The sequence below is a fragment of the Ovis aries genome, chromosome 2 (assembly GCF_016772045.2).
Source record: "Ovis aries strain OAR_USU_Benz2616 breed Rambouillet chromosome 2, ARS-UI_Ramb_v3.0, whole genome shotgun sequence".
Classification (NCBI taxonomy): domain Eukaryota; kingdom Metazoa; phylum Chordata; class Mammalia; order Artiodactyla; family Bovidae; genus Ovis; species Ovis aries.
In genome coordinates this window covers 81,703,832-81,723,821 of record NC_056055.1, presented here as the reverse complement: position 1 = coordinate 81,723,821, position 19,990 = coordinate 81,703,832, and the positions used below count along the sequence as shown (strand labels likewise).

At 36.5% G+C, this 19,990-nt stretch overlaps 1 protein-coding gene across 30 annotated transcripts in view; it reads left to right on the top strand.

Annotated features, from left to right (window-relative positions):
* Positions 1-19,990, top strand: part of MPDZ (multiple PDZ domain crumbs cell polarity complex component) — a 668,265-nt gene that overhangs the window by 554,849 nt on the left and 93,426 nt on the right. For 19 of the 30 annotated variants that reach the window (XM_060409468.1, XM_060409467.1, XM_060409458.1 and 16 more), the window contains 5 exons: positions 840-954; positions 1,314-1,402; positions 13,268-13,448; positions 14,275-14,346; positions 17,838-17,935. In XM_060409468.1, coding sequence (XP_060265451.1) covers positions 840-954; positions 1,314-1,402; positions 13,268-13,448; positions 14,275-14,346; positions 17,838-17,935 — 555 coding nt within the window. Of the gene's footprint in view, positions 1-839; positions 955-1,313; positions 1,403-13,267; positions 13,449-14,274; positions 14,365-17,837; positions 17,936-19,990 lie in introns of all 30 variants that reach the window. The other 11 variants (XM_060409464.1, XM_060409478.1, XM_060409472.1 and 8 more) reach the window with 1 other exon arrangement.

Below are 19,990 nucleotides of genomic sequence, written 5' to 3'. Positions count from 1 at the left end.
CATATTCAAAAGCAGAGACGTTACTTTGCCGACTAAGGTCCATCTAGTCAAGGCTATGGTTTTTCCAGTGGTCATGTATGGATGTGAGAGTTGGACTGTGAAGAAAGCTGAATGCCGAAGAATTGATGCTTTTGAGCTGTGGTGTTGGAGAAGACTCTTGAGAGTCCCTTGGACTGCAGAGAGATCCAACCAGTCCATTCTGAAGGAGATCAGCCCTGGGATTTCTTTGGAAGGAATGATGCTAAAGCTGAAGCTCCAGTACTTTGGCCACCTCATGCAAAGAGTTGACTCATTGGAAAAAACTCTGATGCTGGGAGGGATTGGGGGCAGGAGGAGAAAGGGACGACTGAGGATGAGATGGCTGGATGGCATCACTTACTCGATGGACATGAGTCTGAGTGAACTCTGGGAGATGGTGATGGACAGGGAGGCCTGGCATGGTGCGATTCATGGGGTCACAAATAGTTGGACACGACTGAGCGACTGAACTGAACTGAACTGAACTTCTTCAAAAAGGAAGGAGAGCCACTCCTGAAAATAGAATCTGTTAATAAAAAACTTATTTTTTATGATTTTCACAAAAAACCAATAATGTATTTCTCTGAAGAGGGTGTTTAGCTTTACTCCTGTCATTGCTTTTGAGTAAAAATGTGATGCTGAGGCCAAGTTGTCAAGTTTGAAGGAGTAATCCCTAACTATAATTCTTTAGCAGAGTTCTCTAGAACTAATTACAGCATACCTTTTCTAAATGAAGAGTGTGGCTTGAAAAAGCTTGTTTTGTTTGTCTGTGTGTTTATTTATATGTATTTTTTTTTTTGTTTTTACAAATTGTATTTCAGGTTGATGCTTCAACTCAGAAAAGTGAAGAAAGTGAGACATTTGATGTAGAACTCACTAAAAATGTCCAAGGATTAGGAATTACTATTGCTGGATACATTGGAGATAAAAAATTAGGTAGTTTTTAAACATTAATATTCTATTTCTTTTATCTTGGCAGTTGCCTCTGATGTCTTTGTCTTATGAAATACTGAATCAATATAATACATTTTCATGTGTCTGATGATATAGTTTCATGATAAACTGATGGAAGTCTTTCTTTGGAGTAGTGCAGGTTACTGTGATATTTTATTTCACATAAACAAAACCATTGTCTTTTTCTGTAGCCAAGGTTTGTACTAGTGATTTTGTTTGTATGTTTTTTTGATTTACATCTACTCAGAATTAGGACTTTATTTTTAGGAAAATGGAGGATGGGTATTCTTTGAGTGTACTTCGTAAATAGTAAAAGAAAACAAACTTGTTTCTAATCTTAGAACCTTCTGGGATCTTTGTTAAGAGCATTACAAAGAGCAGTGCTGTGGAACATGATGGAAGAATCCAAATTGGAGACCAAATTATAGCAGTAAGTAACACATTTAATGACAGCTTTGTTAATTTTCATGGTTGAGAGATGCATTCTCCTGGTTTATACCATTTTGAGAGCTACAGGTAGCTCTGTACTAATTTAACCTTACTTTTGTGGTTTTGGGTGTCAGTATTACTCATTATATTATTAGGAAGTCAGAGCATTGGATAGAAGGTTTATTGATGTCATTTCTGAAAGTGGGACTGTTTCTTGAATAGCTTCTGATAGATCTGATTTTTCAGCTTTTAATGAGTTTGATACATTAATAATCTTTTTTTGTATTTTAGCTACAGATACTCTGAAGATAAAGACCATACATTATAACTTTTAGTGTATTTGAATCTGAATTTGAGTTGTGTGCAGTTTTTAATATCAGAGAGTGACACTACATTTGTTGGCCCCATGACCAAGGCTTCTTTAGCTATAACAGTATAAAGAAATAGAGCCAGACCCTCTTAGTTAGATCAATGCAGCATTGTTTTCCTAGTAACATTAGTATGTTTGGCCATATAGCTATTCAAGGTAGTGTAAAAAGAATCCAACTTTCAGTTCTGTGTTTAGTTGTAAACTGACCTACCCTAACTACTTTTCAGAACATGAATCCAAGAAACCCTGCATCAAGGGCTTTCTGGTTTAATAAGTTTAGAAAAAGCTTCCTGGGTTACAGTTTCTTAGGAATTCACAGTACCCATTGAAAAATAAAACAGCTGAGAAGTTTTCCAGTAAAGAATCTTGTTTAACTCTTTTGTTTCAGAGGTTCCTAAACTGTTGTAATAATGGGTTCTTTCTTCCCCCAAACATATATTAATATTCTCTGTAGTAGATTTGGGGAATGCTGATTTATCTTAATGTGCACTTGTTTATGCTTTAATGAAGTCTTGATTTTCGCCTTGAGATCTTGATAATAGTAAGAAAATAGAATGTTAAGATAGAGGAGTCGTGTTCACTGCAGCATTATTCGCAAGAGCTAAGATGAGTAAGTGACCCAGAGTTCCATCTGCAGATAAATGGATAAAAATGTGCTATATACATACAGTAGAATATTATTTAGTCTTACAAAGAAGGAATTTCTATTACATCCTACAACATGGATAAACCTCAAGAGCATTATGCTGAGTGAAATAAGCCAGGCCCCAAAAGACTGTGTGCTTCCACTTAAATGCAGTATCAGAAGTAGTCATGCTTATGGGAACAGAAAGTAGAACAGTTATTGTGAGGGTTGGGGTAGAGGAGGAGATGGGGAGCTATTGTTCAATCGGTTTAAAGTTGCAGTTTGCAAGATGAAAATGTTCCAGAAACGTATGACAACCTGAATATACTTAGCTCTACTGAACTATACACATAAAGATGGGTAGGATGGTAAATTTTATGTTTTTGTGTTTCCTTTCACAACTAAACTAAAAGATAGTGATGTCCTTTATTTGTATGTGCCCTTTGCTTCTACATTGCAATTCCCTGACTTTGCTTCATCTTAGTTCTATAAAACTGCTAACTATACCTGTTCACCTCTTGAAATCTGCTCTAAAGATCAAGTTGTGCATGTCATGTAAGCTGACCATACTCTGTAAAAGAGCTTTCCTGTTGTATCTCTGTTTTAACATACAGTGAAAGTTAGCTACTTTTTTTTTTTTAATTTTGGAGGAAAAAGAGGAGAGAGTGAATATAATATATACATAATTTAAATCTATATCTGATAAAGAATTAAAAATTGAATACATAGCTGATTGGCCCCCCAGGCTATATATTTTAATCCAATAGAATGCTTTCTTAAAAATCAGCATTCTTGAGCTAAAACTCAGGAGAACATACAATTTACTCATTTAAAAGTATATGATTAAGAAACTTTTAGTTTATAGTTGTGTTTATAGTTGTGTCTTCATGATCACAATCAATTTTTGAACAGTTTCATTACCTTTGAAAGAAATCCTGTCCCGTTAGCAGTTACTCCCTAGTTCTTAGATCCTCCTTGCCCTGAACAACTACTAACCTACTTTCTGTCTTTTTAGCTTATTCTGGACACTTCATGTAAATAGAATCATTCAATAAGTGGTGCTTTGTGATTTGCTTCTTTTGCTTAGTATAATGTTTTCACGTAGGTTTGAACAAGGTCCATCCACGTGTAGCATCATCAATTCTGAGTTTATTTTTTTTGTTGAATAATATTCTATTGTATTAACACACCATATTTTATTTATCCATTCATCAGTTGATGGACATTTGAGTTGTTTCTACTTTTTGGCTATTATGGACAGTGCCACTATAAACATTCATGTAATCGATTTTGTGTGGATATATGTTTTCATTTCTCCTGAGTGCATATTTGGGAGTATAATTGCTGGATCATATACCTCTGTATTTAACCATTTAGTGAGAAGCAGGATTCCTTTACGTACAATATTTTTTTTTTTAATTTTATTTTATTTTATTTTATTTTTTTTTTTTTTAAATTTTTTTTTTTATTTTTAAGTTTTTTATTTTTTAAATTTTAAAATCTTTAATTCTTACATGCATTCCCAAACATGAACCCCCCTCCCACCTCCCTCCCCATAACATCTTTCTGGGTCATCTCCATGCACCAGCCCCAAGCATGCTGCATCCTGCGTCAGACATAGACTGGCGATTCAATTCACATGATAGTATACATGTTAGAATGTCATTCTCCCAAATCATCCCACCCTCTCCCTCTCCCTCTGAGTCCAAAAGTCCGTTATACACATCTGTGTCTCTTTCCCTGTCTTGCATACAGGGTCGTCATTGCCATCTTCCTAAATTCCATATATATGTGTTAGTATACTGTATTGGTGTTTTTCTTTCTGGCTTACTTCACTCTGTATAATCGGCTCCAGTTTCATCCATCTCATCAGAACTGATTCAAATGAATTCTTTTTAACGGCTGAGTAATACTCCATTGTGTATATGTACCACAGCTTTCTTATCCATTCATCTGCTGATGGACATCTAGGTTGTTTCCATGTCCTGGCTATTATAAACAGTGCTGCGATGAACATTGGGGTACATGTGTCTCTTTCAATTCTGGTTTCTCGGTGTGTATGCCCAGAAGTGGGATTGCTGGGTCATAAGGTAGTTCTATTTGCAATTTTTAAGGAATCTCCACACTGTTCTCCATAGTGGCTGTACTAGTTTGCATTCCCACCAACAGTGTAGGAGGGTTCCTTTTCTCCACACCCTCTCCAGCATTTATTGCTTGCAGATTTTTGGATCGCAGCCATTCTGACTGGTGTGAAGTGGTACCTCATTGTGGTTTTGATTTGCATTTCTCTAATAATGAGTGATGTTGAGCATCTTTTCATGTGTTTGTTAGCCATCCGTATGTCTTCTTTGGAGAAATGTCTATTTAGTTCTTTGGCCCATTTTTTGATTGGGTCATTTATTTTTCTGGAGTTGAGCTGCATAAGTTGCTTGTATATTTTTGAGATTAATTGTTTGTCAGTTGCTTTATTTGCTATTATTTTCTCCCATTCAGAAGGCTGTCTTTTCACCTTGCCTATATTTTCCTTTGTTGTGCAGAAGCTTTTAATTTTAATTAGATCCCATTTGTTTATTTTTGCTTTTATTTCCAGAATTCTGGGAGGTGGATCATAGAGGATCCTGCTGTGATTTATCTTCCTAAAGAAACTAAAGACCTATATATAGAAAACTATAAAACACTGATGAAAGAAATCAAAGAGGACACTAATAGATGGAGAAATATACCATGTTCATGGATTGGAAGAATCAATATAGTGAAAATGAGTATACTACCCAAAGCAATTTACAAATTCAATGCAATCCCTATCAAGCTACCAGCCACATTTTTCACAGAACTAGAACAAATAATTTCAAGATTTGTATGGAAATACAAAAACCTCGAATAGCCAAAGCAATCTTGAGAAAGAAGAATGGAACTGGAGGAATCAACTTGCCTGACTTCAGGCTCTACTACAAAGCCACAGTCATCAAGACAGTATGGTACTGGCACAAAGACAGACATATAGATCAATGGAACAAAATAGAAAGCCCAGAGATAAATCCACACACATATGGACACCTTATCTTTGACAAAGGAGGCAAGAATATACAATGGAGTAAAGACAATCTCTTTAACAAGTGGTGCTGGGAAAACTGGTCAACCACTTGTAAAAGAATGAAACTAGATCACTTTCTAACACCGCACACAAAAATAAACTCAAAATGGATTAAAGATCTAAATGTAAGATCAGAAACTATAAAACTCCTAGAGGAGAACATAGGCAAAACACTCTCTGACATAAATCACAGCAGGATCCTCTACGTACAATATTGAGATAAAGAAACTTCCCTGGTATGATTTTTAAGAAAACCAAATGAATTATTTATTTGAAATACATAGTATACTTGGTACATAAGTATGGTTTAATTAATTAAGCAGATATTTATTGAGGGTCTGAAATGATTACGCATGTATGTCTCACAAAAGCGTCTCTTCAAATTTGTAATTATTTGCATTGATTTATAACAGGAATCTCATATAATTTGGCTTGAGCAAGATCAGTGCTAAAGGAGATTGTTGACTCAAAAGTGGAAGCACCTTTTTTCTGAAGTATTTTCTTGCTTTCAATAAAATCACTGTCTTTGCTTTCATCAGTGTTAGGATTTTTTATTTTTAGCAACATTCTCTTACTTCAAAGTTAGAAGCACCTTGATTTTTAAGAAATATCATGCAGTGCTTTGATCATGCATTGATTTTGTGCAAAATGCCATCATTTTATAGTCTTTTGAGAGATGGGTAGGAAAGTTCTTAACCCTAGTTGTTTTTCATGACTGCGATCTTTAATTGTTTTTTCAGTTTTGTCTTGGCAGCAACTATTTTGAACTATAATGTTTTTATTTTTAATTATTGAAGTGTTGAAAGGATTAAGAAATTATTTCTTATTATTTAAGGATGTATTATTTTTAAAAATAAAGTCTTTTATCATAAGATTCCTGTTTTATGAATTACGCTCTCTTAACCCGTAGGGTTTCAGTGTCGGTATTACGGGGCAGGGAATAGAGCCTATGAGACTTTTTCTTTACTACATAAGAATTAATTTAATAAGGGGACTCTATTTTGTAAAGTCAACCAAACTTGTCATTAGATAGAGTCATATATTCATTTTTTTAGATTGGTGTACAGATATCTTTGATAAAAGCAGTATAGAATTATGCATCTGATTTAAAAAATGTTATGCAGGAAATGTATCATGAAAAGAAAATATGGAAGGGTATCAGATGTTGCCTTTGCTATTCTGTGACTTTGTTAGTCTCAATTTCCCTCTTTGTGTTTGTGTATAATTATAGGCCGTGTTGGAGGAGGGCTTGGCCAGCTAGATTGAGTGTACTGAGGAGCTGGCTTTTCCATTTGTTCTGACTGGAATTTCTCCCCTATCATTATTCACAGCAGTATCTGCACTGCACTGCCATCTCCTCAAGATGGCACCCAGACGGTTTACCGTCACTGTACCTTGTTCCACAGCACTTCTGTCTCCACGACAATTGGGTCTCTTATTGTGATAATGAGGGACCAGAGCTGGCCTGAGCCCTCATTCAGTTTCAGTGCCTTGTCCCATATGTATGATGTGTGTAATTATGTTGAACAGAAAGGCTTCCATAAGGCTTGGGGTTTTTATGTTTATTAATCACTTCTTCATTTTATTAATAATAGTACCTCTTGAAATCTGCTATTAAATATTAATAAAAGTTTTGGAGTAACTTTTCAGTACAAAGTGCCATGCACTGTAATTTTGGAAAAGTAGGTACCATTATTCTCACATTACAGATGGAAGATACTGAGAAATTTTGAACCAGTCTAGGATTAAAAGTCTGTAATTATTCCATTATAGCAATTTCTTCTGTGCTAGTACCTACCATCTGTGAGATTTGAGTAAGGAATATACTTTTAAATTCAGGTCTTCAGGTTTTGGGGGAAAAAAAGGAAACATGTTTTTTCTTTACATAATGAACTTTATTGCTATTTAGTAGACAAAATCATATACATTTGATTTTCCTTAAACCACATATTTAAAGAATTGAGCTGTAAAAAATCTATTGCACATGAAAACTTGCAGCCTAAGTTATGTGCATTTTAAGAATTTTTATGGCACCTCAAAGTTGAGATTTTTGTGAGATTTTTCTCTGTGCCTACCCTGAGAATAAATAACATGTTTATTTCTTTCAGAGTAATTTTTATCTTTGAGGTCTAAATTTGAACATGGCTTAAAAAGCTCTTCTAATAGAAGAGCTTTCTTCTAATAGAAGGTTTCTTCTAATAGAAACCACTCAATACTTTATGATTTAACATTTCAGAAAATTTCCATGTATCTGTACTTAGGACTGTATTTGTTTATACCTTTTTATTATTTATTTAGTTTAGAAATATACCTGGTACATATAGTTGTATCAGCAAATATGGATCTATCATAATATACTTTAGCACCTCTTATTCATGAAGAGGTATATTGTTTGTAGTGGTTTGCTATTATAAACAACTGTGTTACATACCATTTTGTATATCTTTTATGGACCAAGACTTAAAACTTTTAAGTTTGCTGTAATAGTATTATTTAGATTTGAATTTTACTTATTACTCAGCACTAACCCTTATGGCAGAAAGTGAAGAGGAACTAAAAAGCCTCTTGAGGAAAGTGAAAGAGGAGAGTGAAAAAGTTGACTTAAAGCTCAACATTCAGAAAATGAAGATCATGGCATCCAGTCCCATCACTTCATGGGAAATAGATGGGGAAACAGTGGAAACAGTGTCAGACTTTATTTTGGGGGGCTCCAAAATCATTGCAGATGGTGATTGCAGCCATGAAATTAAAAGATGCTTACTCCTTGGAAGAAAAGTTATGACCAACCTAGATAGTATATTCAAAAGCAGAGGCATTACTTTGCCGACTAAGGTCTATCTAGTCAAGGCTATGGTTTTTCCAGTGGTCATGTATGGATATGAGACTTGGACTGTGAAGAAGGCTGAGTGCCGAAGAATTGATGCTTTTGAACTGTGGTGTTGAAGAAGACTCTTGAGAGTCCCTTGGACAGCAAGGAGATCCAACCAGTCCTTTCAGAAGGAGATCAGCCCTGGGATTTCTTTGGAAGGAATGATGCTAAAGCTGAAACTCCAGTACTTTGGCCACCTCATGTGAAGAGTTGACTCATTGGAAAAGACTCTGATGCTGGGAGGGATTGGGGGCAGGAGGAGAAGGGGAAGACCGAGGATGAGATGGCTTGGTGGCATCACTGATTCGATGGATGTGAGTCTGAGTGAACTCCAGGAGTTGGTGATGGACAGGGAGGCTTGGCGTGCTGCGATTCATGGAGTCGCAAAGAGTCGGACACGACTGAGTGACTGAACTGAACTGAAACCTTGTATGCCACATTTTTCTGAGTTTTAAATCTGATTAATTGCTCAGTCAGCTAGAGTGTTTTTTGAATAAATTTCATAGGAAGAGAATGTGTTCGTAGACTTTCAGAAGCTTTTCTCTCTGAGAACCTCTTATGTTGCCTTTTGCATACTTGGACATTTTGGCTGGCAATAACATAGACTTTGCATAAAGAAGATTTGGGAGGATAGTCTTAAACAGCCTTTTAAAATTTGTCTTTAGATGTCTCTTTTATCTTCTATAGAAAAAGGTCTTCCTTTTCCCCTGGAGGAAATCTTGGTCAAGTTACTATTCTCAGAAAGTTAAATGTCCTGTGGCCGATCAGGATCACCAAATACAGCTCTAATTTAGTAATTAAAGATTTCCCATCCTAAATGATATTCTAATTTCAGCCCCCACCCTGGCGTAGCAGAAGCCTACTATGAACTGGTAGAGATAGAGAGTGCACTCCTAGTCTGTCTTCCATACCGAGCTTTGTTTTTCCTCCTTCCCCTTCTTGTTATGCTTGCTGACCCTTACCAGTGTGAAGGAAGACAGTAAAAGACAACAAGCACTTCATCCCTGACTGGCACTTCTGAAACATGGTTTTTTGCTCTGTGAGCCTGGCTCGTGCTTAAATGCGACAGTCACTTAGGGTTCCTTCTTGGGTTTCTGGGAGACCCTACTAGAAATATTTGACTGAGCGTTCCATGACAGATGGTGGATTTTTCATCTGACTGACTCTTCTTCCCTTTGGCTGTAGTTTCTCAACATTCTGCTCCATAAATTCTCGTTCTGGGGCACCATCATTCCCTGGGGGTACTCTTGGGTAGGTTTCAAGGTGGCTCCAGCCTGGCTGTCTCGTGTGTGTGAGTGTGTGTGTGCATGTGTGTTTGTGTGTGGAACCCTTCTGATCTGTGCCCAGACAGAGTCAGGCTGTCAAACAGTTCTCAACATAATAGCAGGTTTCTCTTGTTTCACTGTCAGAGCAGTTAAAGAGCCTCCCCCTTAACCTCCTGATAGAGCTAAACACAAGGTACTTACTGCATCCTTCCTTACAACACGTGACACAGCTCTTTTGACTTGTGGTCATAGGTTGAACATCTACGTGGGGATTTATAGTACTCTTCTCTAAAAAAGTAAAGCAACCTCCTCTTAAGTCTTTGTTAATCTCTAACAGCCCAGCCCTTTAACGTCCTAAATGTGTACAGATTATAATTCCAGACTGCTTAAATTTCTGCTTTGTGGTCTTCTCATGACACACTTTGGTATAAGATATAACATCTCATGCTATAATTGATGCTATCAGATACTATCTTATGATACTATAGGATAACATCGTAGCATCACAACCATAATTTCCATTTTCATATATGTTACACTGAGTATAAAATTTGGGGTTCATCATTTCTTTCACAAGTTATCTGCTCACTCTGTTTCCTAGAAGCTAATAGGCTTTTTTCTTTTGATTTTTGAAATCTAAGAATTTAATCAAGATTTGTCTGGGTGTTAGTCTTCTTTCTAGTTTTTCATATACCTCTGATTTATAGAGGCAGATTTCTTTATCTCCTCATAATTTCCTTGATTATTTTTCCTTAGTTATTCCCTTCTCCCATGTAATTTTTTGTAATTATATTGATTTTCTAGATCAGCCTTAATATGTCTTCAGTCTTATTTCCCTGATCATTTTTATCTACCTATTCTTATCCTCTGAAAACATAGGAAAATTGCATATTCCTGTCTTCCATTCCATGACTTTGTACAGTATGTAAAATGCTGTTGATGCCTTCATTGTAAGAGTTTTCTTTTTTCTTTTTTGGTAGATACTTGTTTCTTCTTTGTATGTATTCTCTCCACTTCCATAAATACAATGAAAAATGAATCTCTTTGAAGAGAAGCTTCAGAAAATATCTTTCTGTTCCCTGCAGTGACAGTCTCATTGGAAGATATTTGTACTCACGCTTCAGGGCACACATTTTTTTCAGACTGTGGTATTCTATTCCTGTGACCTTTTTTTTCTCAGAGATCTGTGAGAACTATGCTTGTGCAAAAGAGATGAGATAGATTTTTATACAAATAGTTCAGGAATTGCAAAGCAAGAAGGAAGGAAAAAGTTAAATTTACAAGTCAGTTTCACTTGTAGATTAATGGAGTATAGAGGAAACCAGGAAAACAGGATGAAGAACATTGCATGTCTGTACTGACAGATGGTTTTCTGTGCGTGTTGTGGAGTTGGTTGGGGTCGTGTGTGACTTCATTGCATGTATATGATTCTGTGTGGTGTATGCTCCCAGCTTGGTGTGATGCCTGGCACTTGACTGGTTTTTGGAATCACCAGTTGAAGTCCATATGTACCTTCTGACTGCCTCCTTTTAATGAAGGACAGTTGTATTTTACTGATGTTTCATCTGACAGACCAAACAGGATGTTCCCTCACATGTAGATGTAGCTGCCCTGCCTTCAATCTGGTCGTATTCAAACCATTCCTCATAGAAGTTCCTCCGAGTTACTGGTATAAGGACTTGTCTTCTTCCATGGTTTCCAGTTTTGTTTTAGTGTTTTCTCTGTTGTTATATTTTAATTAGTCTTTCTAAAAGCGAATCAATAAGATAGAGGTGGGAGGAAAGAGGAGAGAGTTAGACACCTGTGTTAAAGTTGCCATTTAGTACAAAAGTATCATACAAAACTTAACTTGCAGAGTATCAGACTGATCATTTCAATCAGAGGTCTCTAGATTTTTTATTGACTATCCTCATTGGTTAAAGAAAACCAAAGTATGTCAATCTATCAAGCGATCAATCCATCTATAATCTATTCCTTTCTCCTTCCTTTTTTCTCCTATGTATTTATATATGCTATATGATATATTATGCATCTTGTTTTATATATTTATTATATACAAAGTTAATATATTAATTATATATGTGCATATAAAACAATGAGATTTAAAAATATATTTAATTATGAATTTTATTACATTCTTCCAGAAACCTCTGCAGTAAAGGTACTTCATCTTGGAGACCACTGATAACAGGTCTTATTGTAGTTCTCATTCATTTAGTAAATATTTGAATGCCTACTATGGTGAGCACTGTGCTCAGAAAAGCATGATACTTACATAGCCATTTTACAGCTATTTCACAATTCAAACGGTGTATCAGTGACTTTGAATTTCAGCATTAATTGTATTGTACTACTTTTTCAACTTACCAAATTTTCCTTTTAAAATTTTATATAGTTTAAAAATTAAGCTGTTATAACCTGCATTTATTTATTTGGAAATATAATTTGCTTCACAAGTAAATTTTTGCCATATGAGCCAGCTTCCTGTGAATATCTACTGTGAAAACAGCACTAGTTTTGTTTTGTGTGTGTGTGTATGTGTGTGTGTGTGTGTGTCCGTCCTCATGGTTTGTGGGCTGTGTTCCCCGCTCAGAGATGCCTAAACCTGGGCCATCAGCAGTGAGAACACAGAGTCCTAACCACTGGACCACCAGGGAATTCCCAGCATTTTGTTTTGCTGACACACAGAACCTGTCCTCTTGGAGGATGCAGTCATAAGCCAAATAATGCTGGAAAACATAAAATTAAGTTTCTGATAAATGCCATGAAGGAGAATTGGTAAAGGGGGCTTTAACTATAGTGATGGGCATCAATAGCTTAATTGTGGAAATAACTATTGAACTAAGCAGTTATGGGCTTTTTCTCAGTGAATAAATTAGAAGCCGTGTGGGCTGGAGGGGGCTGTCCAGAGAATCGAGACTGAGGGAACTGAATTTGCAAAGACCTCATGACTGAAAGGAGTGCTTCAAGTCAGAGAAAGGGAAACGATCCTCTGGAGCTGGAGGGCAGAGAAATAGACAGGATGCTGCAGGATGAGGTTGATGACACAAGGTGGGGTTGACACAGGCCATTCTAAGCCACATTGAGAATGCGGAGCACAGCTTAAGGATTGTTCTCTGTAAGGCAGGGTGGGGTGATAAAATCATATCTGTAGTTTGCAAAGATCACTCGGGCACCCTCAAGTGTTTTATCATTTGTGAACAGGAAAAAGGGAATATTTTTTGAAGAGGCAAAGATACAAAAAGGAAGGTAGTTTCGTCATCCTTCTTTGGATTTGTCAGCACTGTCAGTGACCACTTTCTTCCTGATCATCTATACCTCTAGTATTGTTTTCCAAGCTTGACTGTGTATTCAGATCTCTTGAGAAACATAGAAGAATATTTTAAGAGAGAATCTGGGGCCTTACCTGAGACCCGCTGGCTTATAATTTCTAGAAGTGAGACTCCATTACTTATATTAAAACAAATGAAACACCCTTGCATGATCCCAGTGCATCTGAGTTAGTACTGGTCCCCAAACAGGTCAGCCCATTCCCTAACTAGGGGAGTACTCTTTCCTAATTCTGTTCTCACTGACCAGCAGTAACTGTGTGTTTCATGGGTTGGTATCCTTTTATTTTTACCATGTCTTGTTCTAACCATAGGTAGATGGCACAAACCTTCAGGGTTTTACCAATCAACAAGCAGTGGAGGTGTTGCGACACACAGGACAGACTGTGCACCTGACGCTAATGAGAAGAACTAAGCAGGATGCTGAACTGGCATCACGGGAGGACGTCACAAAAGATGCAGTTTTGTCTCCTGTTAATGCAGATGTTAGCAAAGGTGAGAACACGTGAGTCTGATTTTTCGGTTAGACTCATATCAATTTTTTTCTAATTCTGAAATTATTTAAAGAACAGCTTAGTTGTAACCATTCATTAAGAACCAAGTAAAAAGGAATTTTAATACAATGGGGATTAACTGCAATCAGGGATTTGTCTGTTAACTGTAGAAACAACTTCTGAATAAAGCAGATTTCTGTCCTGTTTTCTCAGTCACCACTACTCATTTAGAATCATGTACAGCCATTTCCTTCTGTTGTTGCCTTACTTTGGGACGTCATTGATACATTTTCTCTTCAGGGGGAAGTTTGTTCTGCCTAGATTAGGTATGTGAGCCCTGTAATGTTTCCAAATTGCCCAGCCTTTTCTTGAAGGAATCCGCTTTAAGTCAGTGTTTAGGCTTGACTAGCTCGGTCGGTAGACCATGAGACCCTTATTTCCCCACTTAGAAAATGTCATTCATAAATGTTTGTACATAAACATCTCTAAAAATTACCAAAATTCCCACGTAGCCCCCTGATGTAAGCATTTATTCTTATAAGTCAGGCTGTTGGTTTGAAAGTGTGTTTCATTTCTCAAACTGTTGACCATTTATTCCACACACTACTGATTTCAGACCAGGAATCAGGGAGGCAAATCCCAGGGGAGTTTTATCACTTCTTTGTTCCATTAGCAGAAGAACTTTCCTGTAAGTACCTGTGATTGTTGAAAACTTTATATACAAAAAGTTAGCTCTCATCTAGGTATTCAAATAAAGTGGAATTTGAAAAAGTCAAGTTGCTTGATTATATTACAGGCCAAAGTGCTAAAATCTTCTTATCTTTAAGATAATTATCAAGAAGATGAAGATTCTTTATCTCTGAGGAGAAACACCAGCATATTACCAATTGAAGAAGAAGGTAAACACATGGAGCCAGGTTATTACTGTATTTATTACTTTTTTTAGAGAAATGACTTTTACAAATGTGGTTCAACCTCTATGGAAATATTATAAATTATTAGAAAAATAGCTTTCAAAAAAGAGTGTTAAATCCTTGTTTAGAGATGTGATTTATTGCTCTAGTTGATTAAAATTGTTTATTTATAACTGGCAGATTTTCTTGCTGAGTCAGTCTTCTTCATTTTTTTAAAACTAAAACCTTTAGAAATCATTCTGTTACATACATGGTTTTATTTCATTCCCTTTATTTCTTAAGATAGAACCAATATGTCTCTTACTGAACAAGCAACAGTAAAGGGTTAAAGCATTTAAAAAATAAACATAAAAAATGAATCTTTAAAGCATAAACTCTTAAATGAAAGTATGACTATTTTGCAGGCTTTTTCCTCCAAATTTTTTTCATACTGCTTAAAGAAATTTTAAGGCAGCATTGTTGCACATAATTATGTCAACATGTTGCTGCCATCTTTCTAGGCTGGGTGGTCCATGCTTCCTTGACCTGTCATATTGCTTTAGGTGTTTGACAAATTAAATCCACTGAATGAAGCCCAAGACAGATTTCCTTATGGGAATTCTGCCCTTCACTAAATAGTTATATCGAAGTGCTGCAGTTTGTTAAAATATTTGCTCCTTCGTTGTTAAGTATTTTTCTTGCTGAAAATTGTGATTTAACTTTTTTGGTTTAAGTGAATATTTGTGTTCACAGTGATATCCCAAGAGTGAGATATGTAGGATTCTCAGGCGTTAATTACAGTCTGCAATTTTTACACTAGTAAGTGTAGGAATTATTTAGGATAAAGTGAATATCGCAAGTACTTTATTGTTCAGTCGCTCTTTCGTATCCAACTCTGATCACATAGACTGTAGCACGCCAGGTTTCCCTGTCCTTCACTATCTCTTGTAGTTTGCTCAAACTCATGTCCATTGAGTCAATGATGCCATCCAACCATCTCATCCTCTGTTGCCTCTTTATCATCCTGCCCTCAATGTTTCCCAGCATCAGGGTCTTTTCCAGTGAGTTGGCTCTTTGCATCAGGTGGTCAAAGTATTGGAGCTTCAGCATCAGTCCTTCCAATGAATATTCAGGGTTAATTTCCTTTAGGATTGACTGGTTGCTGTCAAAGGTACTCTCAAGTCGTCTACAGCACCACAGTTTCTGGAAAAGGATAAAAAATGTTTCAAAGCATGAAACTCGAGATAGTAGATGGAGTGAGTGTAGTGGATGGCCTTAAAGGCTCAACTGTCTGTTTTACTTTGGTGATGTGCATTGAGAGTGAGAGGGTCTAGACCTGGGATCAGGAGTCCCACAATCTTTTTAAAATAAAGGAAAAAAATATCTAAACGATTCTAATGCCTCCACTCAAGTGCTGGTCCTCAGACAAGGGATATGATATCGTTGCCTCTTCCACAGAAATTCAACTCATTGTGTGAGTCTGGGCAAGTCATTTGACTTTGCAGTAACATCAGAAGATTGGATTTTAGGGTTTTTTTAAATGTGCCTGGAATCTCATCTCGAGGCATTTGGGAAAGGGGGAACATGGAGGGTTTTTGTGACTGTAGATTGATTGAATGAATACAAATCTTTTATTATTAGCTTACAGATTCCCTACTTTCTTTATTCAGAGTCTCACCCTCCTTGAATCACTGCTCACTTGCATAACCGCTGCAGAATCGGAGAAGTGGGTTATGGGAGGAGGTGGGACTGAACTGACCCTCCTGTTTTTAACTCTCATCAGGTTAAAAGGTTTCCTATAATCTGTGTTCACTCCTGCACATGTATCCTCTCAGCACTGAATACACTTTTAAAGAGAAAACACTTATTTTGGGGGGCTGGTCTCCAGATTTTTAAAAAAATATATAGTTTACTGTTTCTAGCTTCTCAAGGAGAAAGCTGAATATTATTAATTTAAAGCATAAAAAACCTGGAATAGGCCTGGAGTGAAAGCCCGTTCATTCCACTAACAAGCAGGCAGTTAATGAGACATCTGAATTTTAGAATACTCTTTAAATTTGAGAACTGAATGCTAAAAGTGATGTTGAATATCTAATTTAGGGAGTAGTGCCTTGTAAAGATTTTTTTATTTTAAAGACAGCCTTTATGAGTAAGAAATATGATGGCATGGAAATCCTTGAATATGACTTGAAAATTATCCTCAACCAGTTTATTTTGTTTTAATTCAGTATTGTTTACATAATTGTTTTGTGAATTTCCTCACAAAATAGATTTCACTTTCCTTTTTTTTTCTTACCAATTAATATGATTCCTATTATAGGGTTTTAATTTAATCTACATTTCCCATTTGTTTCTTATTTTTTATTTATATTTTCTCATTGTACATGGAGTACATGGGGTTGCACTTATTACTTGTTAATTTCTTTTGTTTGTTTTTTTCTGAGACATAGAATGTTCCCTTCTGTACTCTGTAGAACCAAATGAAAATGAAAGAGATTAACATAGAAGGCAGTATAGTTTTTTAATAGTCACTAGAGGGCCATCAAGTGAATCCTAGAGCTACTTAGAGTCCTCATTCTTTTAAATAAAAGTTAGATAATATATGGATACCTTAATTGAAATATAGTTAAGACCCAAAAGATACCTCTTAAAAGAGAATAGTGTTGGAATATACAGTTCTAAAGTGAATTGTTAAAATTGTAGAGAAATAAGAGTAAATCATATATTAGGAGAAGAGTCAAACTTAACTATTGTCATGTCGGTTCTTCCTCGGTTCTTGTCTCATTTCAACAAAAATTTGGAATGACGGACTGAAGGGTTTAAAGCAACAGAGTTAACAGCTCAGTTCAACTCAAGCAGACAGATCTTTTACTCCAAAGACATGGGAGCAGGCCGACCCCAAAGGAGTTGTCATCCTCCTTCTGATTCCTCTTGGCTTCCCTCTTTTTATACTTTCTGTCTCCTCCTTTTGGTTATGCCCTGTGCAAAATGCAAAATAGGGCCTGTACTCACCACCAGTCAGTGAAAGTGAATGCAACTGGGCACCCGCTCAGAGCCTATTGACAACTGCAAGTTATATAACAGCAGACTATGTTGTTTATGCCTTCCCATAATTCAGTCTTTTGTCGGGGTGGGGTGTGCGTGCGTGCGTGCGTGCGTGCGTGCGGAGTATTTATGAACCCTTAGTGGGCTCCTTCCTAGTTACCTAAAGGTTACCTGGAGAAGCCCCTGTGGTTAGTGTGCCTTGGGCACATGTGCCCAAGTTGGAAAAATCTGTGGTTATTTTGTAGCATATTTGTGAGCTCCCCTGGGTGTGTCTAGGATGGGGTTTAGAGATCAGCTTGCATCCTTTTCAGCCAGGCCACCCTTCTTTGCTCATGCCTAACTTCCTACCTAACAGTGTGACAGACAGGTTCTCATCACTGTGTCTCTGGTACAGAATATTGAAACATGGAGATTTTTGTAGTATGCCACTAACTGTGTCTACTCTTCATTAGTGTCAGCTGAGCGAGAAGAAATAGAAGATGCTCAACAACAGGAAGCTGCCCTGCTGACCAAGTGGCAAAGGATTATGGGGATTAATTATGAAATTGTGGTATGCTAGCTTCCCCTCCCTTACTTCCTAATTTGTGAACTGTATTTGAGCGGGGAGTTTCTGACAGTAATGAAGATGACTATTATAAGTAGTCCTAGAGAAGTTGCAAACACCAGAGTTTTTTTCAAAGACCTAAATGTGCTGATTCAGATATTAAAAAATTCAAATTGGAAAAAGTTGGATTGTAAATAACCAAGGTGCTAAAGTACAAGGACTAGAAGCTTTAGAACTTATAATTCATCACTATTTCTTGTCGTAGTGTATAGATAAAAGGAAGAGTTTTTCTGGTTCTCATTCTTGGGATTTATGGAAAGAATCTGAATAGAATGACAGAATTTACTTGAAAATAAAACAAAAATCATCATGACTTAGCACAGAATTGTAAAAAGAACTTTTTCCGATTTACTCTTTATCATTCTTATGTTCTTACTCTTCTTGAGGGTTTTTAGTCTGCATGCTTTTTTCATTTTTCTTAGGCCGTAGTGAACCATTTCATGTTTGCTTAATAACTTGCATATCTAGAGTAGCAGCTGTTATCTGCTATTCTAAAAAGTGTTTTAATGAAGTGGACATTGATTATGAATCTTTAGGTATATACCAGCTAATATCAGGAATTTCAAAAGGAACAATAAAATACTTGGTTAGGTAAAAATTTTCATATTGCTTATGATATTCAAGTAGCTCTAGATTAAAGGTGATAAAACACAAGAGATAATTACATATAATATTAATAAAAATAACATTTACTGAGTACTTTGTGTCAAGCAGTATTCTCAGTGTTTCTGTTAATCCTCATTACAAAGTTTTTTTTTTAAACACTCAATTTGTGTCAAGTAAGATTTGAGTAACTACAGCTGTGACTACCATTTTAAATTGAGTCAAGAAAGAATACAACAAAGTCCAGCTTAACTATGGTTAGTTTAGCACGAAACGATAGTTGGGAGGTTCCTTTGTGGGGTGGGGTTAACATGGCTGGCATGCCCAACTGAGATTGCACTCCTTTGGGTCATACTTGAGTAGTAAGAGGACGCTTTCACTGGCCACTCCTCACAGAGGTCAGAACGGAGACTGTGGACCTTTAACTGCCCTTTGTCTACATGTTATTTTGGTGGCGCTTCCAGTAATGTATCAAGTGTGAAAATGTATTATAAGTCTGAAAGGACTAAGCTGTTTATAGGCCCTTATCAAACATAGGTAAATATGACATGTTTGGATTTACAGTTGTTTCCTATGTAGTTACACAGCACAAATGAAGTAATAGGAGGAGTGGGGTAGTAGAGAGAGGGATTGATGGATGTTGTAAGGGGGGACGTGGATGGCTGCATGGAGGAAGTGATACCTAAATAAGGAATTGATGGATTTTGTCAACAATAGGTTTAAAACTCAGATAATGCAGCTTCCAGTATTAACTCTGTGCTCATTAAGATTTGAAAAAGATCTTTTATAACTAAACAGTATTTTTCTCAGTCTCTCTATCGCTCAGTTCCCTTAACTATAAAGGAGATAAAGCAGATTTTCTTTAGTATACTTTCTGATTTTAATATTATAGTGATTGTTCTGCCTGTAAAAATAATGATTTCCTAATGTTCTTCGTTATTTAGATTAACAGTAGAAAATAAAAACTTTACTCTCCTGTTTTAAGCTTTGATTCACTTTTAAAGACAAGTGTTGTCCCCTTGATACAGTGTACGGTCCAGAGCCTGAGCCATGGGTTCAGACTGCTGAGGTTCAGAGTGCTTTTATTAGCTGTGTGACTATTGAAACTGACCTCTCAGAACCTCATTTTTGTAAGTTTGGAAGCAGGGATAGACATAGTACCTATTTATGAAAAGTAAGTGAGATAGTCTGCGTAATGGGATTAGTGTGGTCCTAGCACATGGAAGGTGATAAGGGTGTGTCTTTCTGTGTGTGGTTTGAGCTCAGGCTTCTGGTTTTATCAGTGGTCCTCTGACTACCCTCCATCTGGTATCAGCGTCTTCGATACCACAGAGTGTCTTGGAAGCTTGCACCTGGCTGCTTCCTCTTGGTTTGTATTGGTTCAGGGAACTAATAGAC